Source organism: Palaemon carinicauda, chromosome 9 (assembly GCF_036898095.1).
Source record: "Palaemon carinicauda isolate YSFRI2023 chromosome 9, ASM3689809v2, whole genome shotgun sequence".
In the NCBI taxonomy this organism is placed as follows: Eukaryota; Metazoa; Arthropoda; class Malacostraca; order Decapoda; family Palaemonidae; genus Palaemon; species Palaemon carinicauda.
The window spans coordinates 73267655-73282583 of NC_090733.1; the positions used below are offsets into that span (position 1 = coordinate 73267655).

The following is a 14929-nucleotide window of genomic DNA, read 5'->3' on the forward strand; positions in this document are numbered from 1 at the left end:
CTCCTTCTCCCTCCCATCTGGGGATCCTAGTCTGTATCCAGTTTCAGCTGGACTCGCCAATGGTAATAAGGTATGATACTCATCTGATTCCTCTCACAGGGTATAAGTTATACTCGTGGTCACGAGGTTTCCCCTTTGCAAGGTCGAGGGAATCCTAAGTTTAAAGGGTTCCGAGTCGAATGTTCCTGACCCACTTCATCCTGAAACATTTGTTTCCTCGAAGCTACAAACCTTCAGTCGTGCTGAGATTATGGGGATCTTCAAAGAAAGAAGATCAACGGAAGATTGTTGCTTCAAAAGAGTCTAGTCTGAGGACTATCTTCCCTAGGAATAGGGAACTCCTTGGCCACCCTGGCCTCAAGACTAAGTCTCCTATAGTAAAGAATGAGGTTTTGTATCAAGTGTAGGAACAAATGACAAACTTATAACAGAGTTTGTATTTTTCCTAACATACAAACCCGAATTCTTTACACAAATCTTCCCTCCATCACCACCCCCTAGGATAGTCCTAGCTAGAATACGATTGAAGGTAAACAGCAGCTACCGACTGGCGGTCCCTCCACCACTAACAGGTGGGTAATTACCTGCCCGGTCGTTAACGACCTTGTTAAGGTTTTACTGCCGTATTTTCCAGCTCACGCTAGAATATCTCCTATAGTAAAGAATTCGGGTTTGTATGTTACGAAAAATACAAACTCTGTTTTAAGTTTGTCATATATATATATATATATATATACACATATATACATATATACATATATATATATATATATATGTATATATATATATATATATATATATTGCCAATTTTGTGGAGAGTCTTGCATTATTGTAGAATTCATCTTAAAAATGTAAATGTCTGTTCATGAGCATAGCAAGTGCAAAGTTAATGTTAATGGAGCCCTATCAAATTTCCAGTGAACAGCGGTGTACTCAAAGGGAATGTGTTGTCACCTATGATGACGATCCTCCTCATGGATTTGGCAATGCGCAGAACTGTTGGAGATGGTGGAGAAGGATCGGACTGGATTGATAATAGGAAATTAGCTGACCTAGAGTATTCTGATGTTGCTGTCATTGTTAGCAGAACACCACAGGATTTACAATGCTTGCTTGCCAGAATGCATGAAATATCACAATAGGTTGAGCTCAAGATAAATAAAAGAAAAACACAGATGATGAGAGCTGAATATGCAATGGAAGAGGAAATATCATTGGAAGGAGAAAGGATTAATGAGGTAGAAGCACTTAAATATTTAGGAACTATAATCTCTAATACAGGGTCTTTAGAATTGGAGTTTAATGAAAGATTAAAAAAAAATCAGACAATGGCTAGATTAAGTAAAATTTTGAAATCAAATTGCCTGAAATTTCATATAAAAATCAGGCTGTATATCAGTTTAGTGAGATTAGTGTTACTGTAGGGACATGAGTCACGGTATGACAATGAAACAATCTCCAATAGGTTTAGTAGATTTGAGAAGAAAGCTATCAGAAGGATATTTGGAGTTGAATGGCAGGACAAGATTAGAAATGAAACTATAAGAGAGATTACTCAGGTGGTATATGTTGATGAGATCATGGTGAAGGGTAGATGGAGATGGTGTGGGTATGCTCTTTCCATTCCTCAAGAGAGATTAGTTAACTGGACTCCACCAGGTACAAGAAGAGTTGGAAGACCAGGCCCACATGGTTGAGGAATATGAAGCGTAAGGCAGGAGATAATGAATGGAGATGTGTTGGATTAAAAGCTCAAGATAGAGACGACTGGCAGAATCTATCTAAGGCCCTTTGCATCAACAGGCGTAGGATGATGATAATGATGATGATGATGATGATATATATATATATATATATACTGTATATATATATATATATATATACATATATATATATATATATATATATATATACATACACATTTATATTGAATTAAAAGCTCAAGATAGGGACGACTGGCAAAATCTAATTGGGCCCTTTGCGTTAATAAGGGTAGAAGATAATGATGATTATGATGTATATATATATATATATATATATGTGTGTGTGTGTGTGTGTGTGTGTGTGCATGTAAATCAAAATACACAATTTTCCGCATATATAAGACCAAGGGCTCCGACGGAGAAAAATATTTTAATGAGTAAAGGAAATAGGTAAACTACAAGAGAAGTAATGAACAATCAAAATAACATTTTGAGAACTATAACCACATTAGAATAGATTTTACACAAATATATAAAAAGTGACTTACGCTAGCCTGATCAACATAAAAACATTCGCTGCAAGTTTGAACTTTTGAAGTTCCACTGATTCATCTACCTGATTAGGAAGATCATTCCACAAGTGGAATAAAACTAAAATACTGCTCAACGGTATATGAAAGTAGATATGTAATGCTTTAACAAAAGGAAAAATGAGGACATAACAGTATCAATCTTTGTATAAGATACCGGAACACACTTACTTGGCATCTGGCTTCCGAAGATGTGTCTGCGTAGTAACCAGGCTGAGCTCCTTGACACGAGAACCCAGTGTTTGGGATGAAGGCCAACAAAGGGTAATCTTCTCCTGGCACTCCTCCTCCTGGAATGGCTGATGCAAATCCCATCATGGCTCCCCCTCCTCCTCCACTCCCTGCACCACCTCCTCCACCACCAAATCCACCTCCTCCTCCACTTCCTCCACCACCAACTCCGCCTCCTCCTCCACTTCCTCCACCACCAAATCCACCCCCTCCTCCACCAAATCCACCTCCTCCACTTCCTGAACCACCTCCTCCACTTCCTCCACCACCAAATCCACCTCCTCCACTTCCTCCACCACCAAATCCACCTCCTCCACTTCCTGAACCACTTCCACCACCTGTGCCACCCCCCGAACCTCCGCCACCAAAACCTCCTCCTGTACCTCCACCTCCTCCTCCACCTACTGTTCCTCCTCCTCCTCCCCCTCCCCCTACCCCACCTCCAGAACCCACACCATATGTATAACCAGCCTTTCCTGATGCAAGTTGCTTGGCTAACTGTGTAGAAATCAACCGAGGGTTGGCTGTAGTACCAAGAAATGGTGCATTAGCTAAAGTCACCAGATTTCTGGGTACTGGGCTGAAAGTAAAGGCTGTTGGACTAGCTGAAACCATAATAGGTTTCGGTGTAACGATGAATGCGCTGACGTCAGTGAGTGTTAATAAAGGATTTGGCGTGAAAGTATTCTGTATGTTGCTCAGAGAGGAGGAGGTTCGATCATCAGCATCTAGTCCAGCTGCACGATTGAGACTGAACTTGGAGAAGGTTCTGAGGAAATGGTTGTTGTGTCGAGACCGCAACAGAGTGCTGCTTGTCATTGCAGCTGCGATGATACCTGAAAGAGAAATGTTATTTGTCACAAGATGTAGATAACCAATAGATAAATAATGTAAATGCATTTGTGGTGTGCATGTTTATACAGTATGTGGAGTTACATATATGTTTGTGTGTGTATATATGTAATGTGTGTAAAATTACATGATTAAATCCAAGACCCAAGAGGTCAATGTAGAAGTTAGGGGGAGTGTGAGAACGCCAAATCAGTCATAAGCAGGATGCGAAAGTCAAGACCAAGCATACCATTTGCAATGTAACATTTTCCATGAAGAGTAAACAAAACAAACCGTGAGAAGAGTTCTGTCTCAACCGGATACAGGTGCCTTCCGGTATTAATGTTGTGTTTACATATATCATTAAATGCTGAGATAACTAACTATACGTTATCATCAATATGGATATTTTAGTTAGTTCTGATCTACCTGTCATACGGAATGGTCATCCGACCAAACCATCTATACTCCTGTGATGGAGATGTTAATAAACTGTTTTAAAGTTAACTTACATAGACTTATTCAGAAGAAGTAACCTACAAAGTCTAAACACATAACACATTGAAGAGACATTTGATTGGAACAATAATGTGTGTTTATAACAGTACCACACCAACAATTGGTGGCAGCGTTTAACCTAAATCAACTTTAGTAACAAGAGAATCAACAGTAATGAATCTACAATTTTGACAAAGTATCTACGTCCACCGAAGAAATGAACACATTGAATATCAACTATAAATGTTATACAAACTGAGGAACTGGATCTTCAATCAACATCCTAAGAAAACCAAGGACTGATATTCAACATTTATTAAACATTCAAGAATCATATCCAGGAAGCACTACATTCAACGGAAATCGGACCAAAAACATTCACCCAAACTGCAAAACTCTCGCAAACCAGTGAGAGAGAGAGGAAATGACGACATCACCCTTCGCCCATATAAACCCAAGCTAAGTACATTTCTTTATTCATTTCAGTTTTAGACAGTGAAGTGTAGTTATCACGAGTCGATCGTCCATTATTGCTGGGGTGAGTTATTTGCTAATCTTCATTTTTTCTTTCATTAAAGGAAACTGTATTCAACTTCGAATTCTCGTCTAGAATTTTTTTTTCTCTCTGTGCTAATTCCGTTTTCTTTCAGAAGTTCTCGGGAAATATCTTTATATTAGTATCATTGTATTGGGGGATTATGTTATAAGCTTTATTGAATAGTGTTTATGCGTTTACGCAGTGGACGTCTGTATTCATATAGAGATTTTGATAGGATTGCAAGGAATCGAAGAGATAAAAAACAAGTTAAAGTAAACATGACACTTCCTGTGAGTCCAAGTAACCCTACCCCCGGCCTGAGTAACCCCATCCCCGCTCCCATTGTTACGTTAGTTAATGCACGATCAGCTATCCTTCCTTTTCAAGGTCGAGTCAATGGCTTCTTACCTCAGAATGTCGAGTCGTGGATTTCTTCCGTCGACGCCCATTTAAATGCTAAACAAATTATAGACCCATTTGTACAATTACAAGAAGCTAAAAGTTTTATGACTTTTCTAAAGGAGATGCGAGTGCGTACTTGAGGGGAGTTTCATTTCAAGAGGCAGTTACATGGGACGATTTCAAAGTAAGGCTACGTGCGGTATATGGGGGTGAGGAAGCCTTGGATGTAGTTTTAACATTAAGAAATACACTTAATCAAGCCACTAGGACTCAGCTTAATGTTATAGAGAGAGCAGCTCTCATTGCTGACAAGCTAAACGAGTATCAAGATATTTTAGGTAATTCCACTTGGGTTACTAGAGATAACATCTCCGTGAAAGATTTCTTACGATTAATGTATTTAACTTGCATGACACTTATGTTGCCTGAAGCTTTAGTGCGGTGTTTTGATAAAAATTTAACGCTAGCAAGTACAGAATTGGACGTATATAAACAGATAAAGAAACATATGTCTAAGTGTACTGATCTTGATCCCTTGTTTACACAAGTTTTTGCAAAAAATGAAACAAAGCCACAACAAGTAAACGTAGTTAATAATAGTCAAGTTGCAGGAATGACGTGTTATAATTGCAAACGTCAAGGTCACTTGATTGCAGACTGCAGAACGAGATTCTGTTCGTTACATAATAGTTCAACTCATTCATATAGTCAGTGCTACTCGCGTAAGACACAACAGAATCCTAGAAATACACAGTCAATTCCACAGTCAATTCTACAGTCAGTTCCATATGGAAATAAAAATAAAAATCCTCAGTTCAATAAGAAGAAACAGCCAAACGTCAATGTAGTTCAGAATCAAAAACAAACAAACAGTTCTTCAAATAACTCTGATCCTGGGCCGTCTAGCCAGAACTCGTAAGGTCAGACTAATTTTAAGAATGTGCAGAGCAAAGCAAATACCACATAATTAACTCCAGTGGGGAAGAGAGTGATGTTGAGTCATTTAAATCAACATCAGTGGTGTTAAATAATCCATTTAATGTTTTATCAGATCATTGTGAGGCAATAGATTTTCCTATGAAACACACGACCGAATCAAATAAATCAGTGCATGCTCCCGTAGATTTGCAACAAATTCACACAATAATAAGCCAAAATGAGTTACGACCAACATTATATGCTGTAAATTTAGAACACTGATCCTTTACATTATTTTTTGACTCTGGTAGTCCACGTAATATCATGGATTTGAAGACACATCATTTGTTGTTTTCGAACTTCCCTATAGAGAAGTCTGGAGTAAGGCTCTCGGGTATAGGAAATAATGAATTAAATGTAAGAGGCGTAACTCATGTTCAGTATAAGGTCGGTAAGCGCACGTTTGCCGATACCTTTGTTGTTGTACAAAACATTGATATGTATCCAGCTGTAATTATAGGATACCCGTCTATGGGTAATCAAAACATTATCTTAGCCCCTGCCAAGCATGGCGTGTATATCAAAGGAAAATTCTATAAGTCTTCTAATACCTTAAAATCAGTTTTGGATAAAAAGGAGACGACAAATAAAACAGTAACGTACGTTGAAGAACCAATAACTTGTCTCATTGATAAAGAAATAATATATGCGACCCAACAGAATTCTCGTTCACTCGTAATATCATCTTGCACACAATCTATCGAGCCGAACGTACCTTCGAATTTAATAGTGCAAATAAAGAAAACGTTACCGGGATTGAAATCTTAATCCTTTCCGACACTTTGAAAACTAACGGATTGTCCGTCACACAAGCTATTTATACAGTAGGCTCACAACAACAATGTAATATTGAAGTCTGTAATCATTTAAATACCACTTTAGTAATTCACAAAAATCAACATATCTTGGATGTAGAAGTTTACAAACATCATATTCTTACCGTCGCTGAAATCAATCACGCTCAATCAGTTACGGATGAATCCCTTTTGCAATCTATTAAAAATAAAATCAGTAAAGACATTCAAGATGAAGAAATTCAGCAGAAATTTTTTGGACTTTTAACTGAATATCATGATGTTTTTTCCACTACGGATGGATCCTTAAGGAAAACAGATGTTATCGAACATCAAATAAGGTTAAAGGACAAGCAGAAAATTATATATGTACCCTTGTACAGACTCCCTATGAAATTCCAGAATGAGATAAATGATGAAGTAGGTAAAATGCTAGAAGAAGGAGTCATTAGGAAATCGAACAGCCCTTATAATTTTCCATTAATAGTTGTACCGAAAAAAGATCGAACATGGCGTATCTGCGTAGATTTCCGTCGCTTGAATGAGGAAACGATCCCTGATCGATTCCCAGTGCCATGTACTGACGATATTTTATCTTCGTTAGGTCAGAATAAATATTTTACCAGTTTGGACTTACTTAAAGGCTTTCACCAGATATCATTAGAAGAAAATAATATCCCATAAACAGCCTTCAGCACAGCCAGGGGACATTATGAATTTTTACGTATGCCTTTTGGTTTACATTTTGCTCCCATAACATTTACAAGAATGATTAACATAGTGTTTGGAGACTTGCTAGGGGATATATTGCATGCCTATATGGACGACCTTGTAATCTTTTCCAATACCTTAGAAGAACATCTACGTAAACTAGAACTAGTACTACCGAGACTAAGACAACATAACTTAAGGGTAAAGATTAGTAAGTGTGAATTTTTCAAAACAGAATTGGTCTATTTGGGTTTTACAGTGTCTAGCCAAGGTCTTAAAGTAGTCCACGATAAGGTGTCGGCTATCCGTAACTTTTCGATACCTACTAATGTCAAGGGAATACAGCAATTTCTGGGGTGTAGTGGATATTACAGGCGTTTTATACGCAATTATTCAATAATAGCCGCTCCCCTAACTGATCTTACGAAGAAGGGCGTAGATTTCATATGGTCTGAGCAGCATCAACAGGCGTTTAATACCTTAAAAGATGAACTGTGTAATTCTCCTATCTTAAAATTTCCTGACTTCGTTAAGGAATTCTTCATTGCAACAGACGCCTCAGACTTAGGAGTAGGAGGGGTATTGCTTCAGCAATATGAAAAACAATTTTTCCCTATAGCTTTTTATTCTCGAAAACTGAGAACTTCCGAAAGTAAGTATGCAGTTATAGACAAGGAAGGACTAGCTATTGTTAATTCACTAGTGCATTTTAAGTTCATAATATACGGTTATCCCATCAAGGTTCTTACTGATCATAAACCCCTAACCGACTTCTTTAAAGGCTTTAGTCACAGCCTAAAAACGAACTCAGTGGCATTTGATCATTCAAGACTTTGGCGTGAGAATCAGGTATTTACCAGAGAAAGCAAATATCATTGCTGATGCATTATCACGCAACCCCGTGTCATCTTGTACGGAGCCATTACCTGAATTGATAGATATATCAACATCCATGCCTATTGTTAAAACTATATCTGAACAGGAAGATCTGGGCTGGAGCGCTGAATTTTTACAGACTGAGCAAAGAAAAGATCAGAAATTAGAAAAAATTATAAATGCTTTGGAAAGAAATCCTAAGGAAAAGCAATATATAAAGTATACGCAGCAGAATTATATAATCAAAGACAATATTCTGTGTAGATCCGTGACAAGGAAAACCCGCAATACACCACATGTGACTAACGACCAGGTAGTAGTACCAATCTCACTTATGTCCACTGTCCTAGATTGGTTGCATGCAAATTCATTGCATGGCCACCCGGGGTTCTCCATAATGTCACAGAAAGCCAAATCATAGTTTTATTGGCATACGATGCTTACTGATATAAAAAAACACATAGCTAATTGTCGCACTTGTCAGCCTAGGGGCTTATCCCACGCCCAATCAACCCTTTGAAAGGATCCTTTTAGATTTATTAACAGGATTTTACGAGTCAGACAGAGGAAATAAGCACCTCTTAGTAATTGTAGATGCTTTGACTCGATATACAGAACTGATAGCGCTTAAAACTAAAACTGCGAATGAATACGCTAGGAAGTTTTACGAGTGTTACATTTGTAAACATGGAATTCCACACATGATAATCTCAGACTGGGGTGGAGAATTTAATAATCACTTCCTTACCTCATTGTGTGAATTCCTCAGCATAAAGAAAATCAATACCATGATCTATCACCCAGAGTCGAATGGGCTAGTGGAAAGAGCAATTAGGAAGGTTTTAAACATATCAAGAGTTACACTAGGGGGATCAGACCCCAACTGGGATATTGCAATACCTGCGGTACTAAGTACTCTGAATCATTCATATCATATATCAATTAAAATGTCGCTGCACAAGGCATTGTATGGTACCCCCGTTAGAACGCCTTTCCATATATTAACGCCTACAACTAATTTATCAAATCCTTTAAAAGAATGTATAAATGCAAGCAAAAGTCGTTTTGATATCCTTCGAAAGAATTTAGAAGAATCACAAATCATAATGAAAAGGAATCATGATAAAATAGCGAAGCCAACTAAAACATATACCGTGGGTGATAATGTATACGTACAGGTAAATGTACGCAAAGGACTCAATTATAAACTAACACCTAGGTTTGAAGGCCCATTTAGCATTTTGGAAACATTAACGGCCAATAGATTTAGAGTTCAAAACGTATCCCAACCCACTGATGAGAGAATTGTACAATTGGCTCACATAAGAAATTAAAATAAGAGAGAAGGAAGTGAGGGAATTTTTTTTTTATTTTTTATCTATGAAACTTATATGTTAACATTTTTTTCTTCTTAATACAAGAGTAATTACATATATTTTTCTCATTACAGGTTTCCAAGATGAAGTTTTTATTGTTAGGAGTGATATTGTTCGCTCAGACATTTTTCTCGTGTGGGAAGAGCTCTAAAACTAAAAGTATAGATTTTAGATATGGCACTATAGTAGAGAGACAAGAAGACGTTTTTATTACATCAAGTAACATAGTTATAGAAGTACGCATGCAAGCAATTTTTCTCCCAGAGAATGACGTCACTAGCTTAAAGAGCGCCATTTCAAGGTTTGCTGCTTCATTAAATGAAATGCATAGAAGACACTTTCCTTTTAATACAGAGAGTTCGCTTGCACCGACACTAAAAGTTGCAGAGATGCTATCCGACGACTTGCAAAATAAGATTTACAAGGCAGAATCTTTGGCTCATGACCTTTTGATGTGGACAGTAAGACAAACTAACCTTGAAAAACGTAACCTGTTTATTTTTGCTGCACTAAACATCTTTGGATCTGTTGCAAGTTTAGACTTAGGGATTTCAAATCGTCTTAAGATTAGTAATCAAAATAAGAAAATTGAGTTTTTGACTCATGAAAATGAATTAATTTTATCAGAACTAAGGAATCAGTTAACTTCAATCAATCAAATTATGAGTTTGGTGAACGAACATTCTAGTAATATCAGTCAGATTATGGAAGTACAAGACTTGTTGGCAACGTTAACGTATTATAATTCATAAATAGATCATATCCATAATAGAATTGCACATTTCATTGAGAAATCAAAAGACTATGTGGAAGCTATTACGTTAGCGACTAAAGGTGTTCTGTCACCGCATTTGTTGCCGATAAGAGACTTAACGTTAATTGTGGAGAACGGACTGGAGAAATTAGGTTATATTCCTTTGTTAGACGCACGTAGGTTAGAATCTTATTACAGCCTAATTACAGTAAGCGTCGAAGACTACAGGATTATGATTACAATTCCCTTTGATTCTTCCGATGCCTGGCAATCTTACAGGATATCACCATTTCCGACTTTCATGACGAATAACTCAAACCCAGTCATATCCAGTTTGACAGGACACGTATTGATTTCCCCGGACAAGGAAACATATACGGTCATTGAAGACTTAAATAAATTAACTCACTGTTCAGACGCAATGCATAAAAAAAATATGTACAGCTGACTCCTTTGAATTCCATAAAAAATCAAAGGATTCATGCGAGTTAGGTATAGTGCTAAACGGTGCTCTCTCCCATACACATGAAAGTTGTCTGAAAAAACTTTATCCCTTTGACGATAATAAGTTCAATTGCAGACTGAACAACGGCTCGTGGATACGATGCGACAAGGCCGGCTTCAATGTATCATGCCCGGACGGATCCACGTCCTATTCCCAAATCTTCGTTGCAGCAGATGGTTGTATCGGTACGTCCACGAATTACACGATCCGAGGAATTAACACTATCATCAGAGAACGGGCCTACTTCGCGAATTTCACGTGGTCCACTACAATCACATCTTTACCTCTCCCATACAACACATGAGTGGCTAAGCGGTTGATGAAATTAACCGAGATGGACCACCCATCACCAACTTATGCAGATCTTCGTTCCTATGTGTTACTAGCAGCAATCAGCGTTATGGTGATGATATTTATCGCCGTTAACATCTTTGTTTGGCGTAGGTTAAGGAAAAATAAGATGGAGATCAAACAGAACGTTTTGCCATGTCCAGACAAAACTCCTTATTTGTTTCAATTTAAAGCTGTTTGAAATTGGCCCCTTCATTCGCTCAAAAGAGTAAAATTGTCTTGGAAAAGTGTTGTGCATGAAAAGCAGTTAGTATGCTAGTAATATGTAGTTGAAGAGACTCTAGAACATTTGCATTTTAAAAACATTTTAAAAACATTTAAAATATAAATCATTTTTGGGCATCTAATAAAATATATAAGCCCTAAATGTTAAGATAAAGAATCTATGGGCATCTAATAAAATATATATATATATATATATATATATATATATATATATATATATATATATATATATATATATATATATATATACGAAACCGTGGTGTGTGTACGTACCAGGAATTCGTGTTTGTGCACTAAAATTATATCTTTACCAAGGTATCAAATATTCTTTATTAGTTACCGTATTATAATAATCTGTATTTTTGACAAAGGTGACAACTATTCTTTACAAGTTACCGAATCATATGTACATCAATATTTTTTTTTTGGTACCATATAATCATTTGCTAGCAATATACCATATATATGATCTGTATTTTCCATGCATTTTTCTTTGTTTTTGACAATATCTGTTAGGTATGTATTTTTTTTAAATGTACCTATTTGAACATTCATCCTTAATCGTTTGTTTATAGCTAAAGTTAAAAAAAATTAATATATATATATATATATATATATATATATATATATATATATATATATATATATATATATATATATATATATATATATCCAGTCACACCCCTAGTAAACATATTTTGAACGAGTTGTTAGAGTTCAATTAATTGAAGGTAGCTGACCGAGCTAATGTAATGTGTGTAAAATTACATGATTAAATCCATGACCCGAGAGGTCAATGTAGAAGTTAGGAGGAGTGTGAGATCGCCAAATCAGTCATAAGCAGGATGCGAAAGTCAAGACCAAGCATACTATTTGCAATGTAACATTTTCCATGAAGAGTAAACAAAACAAACCGTGAGAAGAGTTGTCTCAACTGGATACAAGTGCCTTCCGGTATTAATGTTGTTTACATATATCATTAAATGCTGAGATAACTAACAATACGTTATCATCAATATGGATATTTTAGATAGTTCTGATCTACCTGTCATACGGAATGGTCATCCGACCAAACCATCTATACTCCTGTGATGGAGATGTTAATAAACTGTTTTAAAGATAACTTACTTAGACTTATTCAGAAGAAGTAACCTACAAAGTCTAAACACATAACACATTGAAGAGACATTTGATTGGAACAATAATGTGTGTTTATAACAGTACCACACCAACATCATATATATATATATATATATATATATATATATATATATATATATATATATATATATATATATATATATATATGTGTGTGTGTGTGTGCGTATGTGTGTCAGGCAATAATGAATGAGTTAAATTTTTTAGTAATTAGCTATTTAATAAGTTTTGATAGTTAATTTAATGATAGAGGGACAAATGAAGTTAGTTGATTTTGTAAAGGTAAACAAATGTTTTATAGAGAGAGACGAGAATAGAGAGCAAAGTAGTAGTGCATTCGGCAAAATGCTGCGATTGCATAAATCTTAGACATAACATCCCAAGTGGAAGGAACACGAGAGATGACACACTTGTATGAGTAATTGCCACTCACTGCTTCCAATGAATCACCAGCCTGCAAGAAGCCGGTTAATTGACGTCAACAGGACACAAAGCAGCGAGTGAATGACGTCACCAAGACACTAGCTGCAGGTGACCAATTAAACAAAGGAAATCATCACGTGACGTGATGAAAGCTTGCCACACCTTGGCTGGGTTATACATGTTCTGGCATGCAAGCAAGAGCACTCTTCCTTGGCCACCACACAAAGTAACAAGGTCCAAAATGGACCTCTGCCAGTTCCCCCCAACCCCATCTCCCCCACCACTGAGGGAGGCCTTAGGTTTTCCGAGAAGTCGGCGCTCAAATCTTTAAGGACAGCGGTATACCTTGGCCGCACAGCAGAAGGAGAGAAGTTGGAGAATCTCATTTTGCTCTTCTACCCAAGAGGTGGAAGAAATACATTTAACTCCTGCCCGAGACGATGTAGGAGGAATTTATCCAGATGTGTCCATGGGAGGACACCTGTCCAAGACCAAGTTCCCTTCCCGCCTGATCAGGGGGCTCATGAATTTTGCCACCCATTGCGAATTGTAAAGTACTAGTCTACGTTCTCAGCCCTTCATTCTTTAAGAGAAAAATTTGTTCTCAGTTTTGTGCATTAATTTAACTCTGTAAATGTTAATGTTTATGTTGAAGTTGAACCAGTAAACACAGAAAAAGATCAGCATTTTTCCTGCATCCTGTTTCATTGGGAGATGTAAAATTAGATATTATAAGTGTTGCACCGGAAGGCAGTTGATAGTCTAACCAACTAATCCACCACCCTACACCATATTATTTCCCATAACCATAAATATAAGCAAATATACTCAATTGAACGAAATAATAACACAATTAAGAAAAGGTAAATATTAAAATTAATGTAAAAGTAAATGTAAAAAGTTTTATCACAGACACAAAAAAATACAAGAAATTTACAACAATGATAACGGCATCCGACGTCCGACGTCCGGATTTTACAATGTGCCAATTACTTTACGTTTTCTTTAAAGAAACATCAGGAGAACTATTTTAAACTAACTAAACTTGTTGACAATAGCGTACGCCATGTTCATGATGTCACAGCGTAGACACGCACAGCAAAAGCCCTACCCCAGCGTACGGTGGTTCTTTTTCAAACTACATGTGTTAAGATAAATTATTACACTGGTTGTGAATATAACTTTAATACTGCTGACTTGAATGCAGCTTTTCTCTCTCTGTACTAATCCAAGTCTGTTAATTTCAAGATGTATGCCCATCGCACCAGCCCATTGCTAATTTCTTATTTAAACTATTAATTTCTAGCAAGCCAGATTAGTTAGGATTATTGTATATGTATATTCCTTTAGAGCTGCAAAATTTCTCTAAGAATTTTGTACAAAATATTGCCTCCTATACATTCCTTACAACTTTGCATTGCCCTGCCGTAAAGTCGTCTGTTTTGGAAGGTGAAGACAGGTGAACCCACGTGACCTAAGGGTTGGCCCATTCGTGCACAAGCAGCTGTTGTGACCTGCTGATCGACCTGGGTAGTCATTCTGTGTACCTCTGGCTCACCCCCCCCCCCCCTCCCCCACCCTTGATTCCCACCAGAACCTGTCGGCTGGAGATAGGAAAGAAGACGAGCCTGGGAAACCCTATCTACCGAAAGGGGGGATTTCAGGGGTGGGCCAGTCAAGGGTGCAAACCATACAAACTATTCGATCGAAAGCAATTTACAAACAAACAAGCTGTGATAGCTATTTGAGGACAAGGGCTGTCTTCCAAGTAAGGAGTGCAGGTAAAAACACGTGGCCACTAATTTTCCCCATTTTAGCTTAGACTAATTTTTACTTGATTTAGGTTTAGCTGGCTTTTTACATATTTCGGACTAAGTGCATGGGATTGGGTGTACAGATTTTACATCTAACTTTTGCTTCAGAGACTAGCACCGTCTTGGGTCACAGGCCGCGTGTCCGACCCCATTTCAATCATTAATCATTGC

At 37.2% G+C, this 14929-nt stretch overlaps 1 protein-coding gene across 1 annotated transcript in view; it reads right to left on the reverse strand.

Moving 5' to 3' along the window:
- The window catches only part of LOC137646481 (loricrin-like), a gene marked incomplete at its 5' end in the record, with an annotated part of 38539 nt that extends 35613 nt beyond the window's left edge, over positions 1–2926 (reverse strand). The window contains one exon of the mRNA XM_068379587.1: positions 2465–2926. Within this exon, the coding sequence (XP_068235688.1) occupies positions 2465–2926 (462 nt within the window). The remainder of the gene's footprint in view (positions 1–2464) is intronic.
- Positions 2927–14929: the final 12003 nt, after the last annotated feature.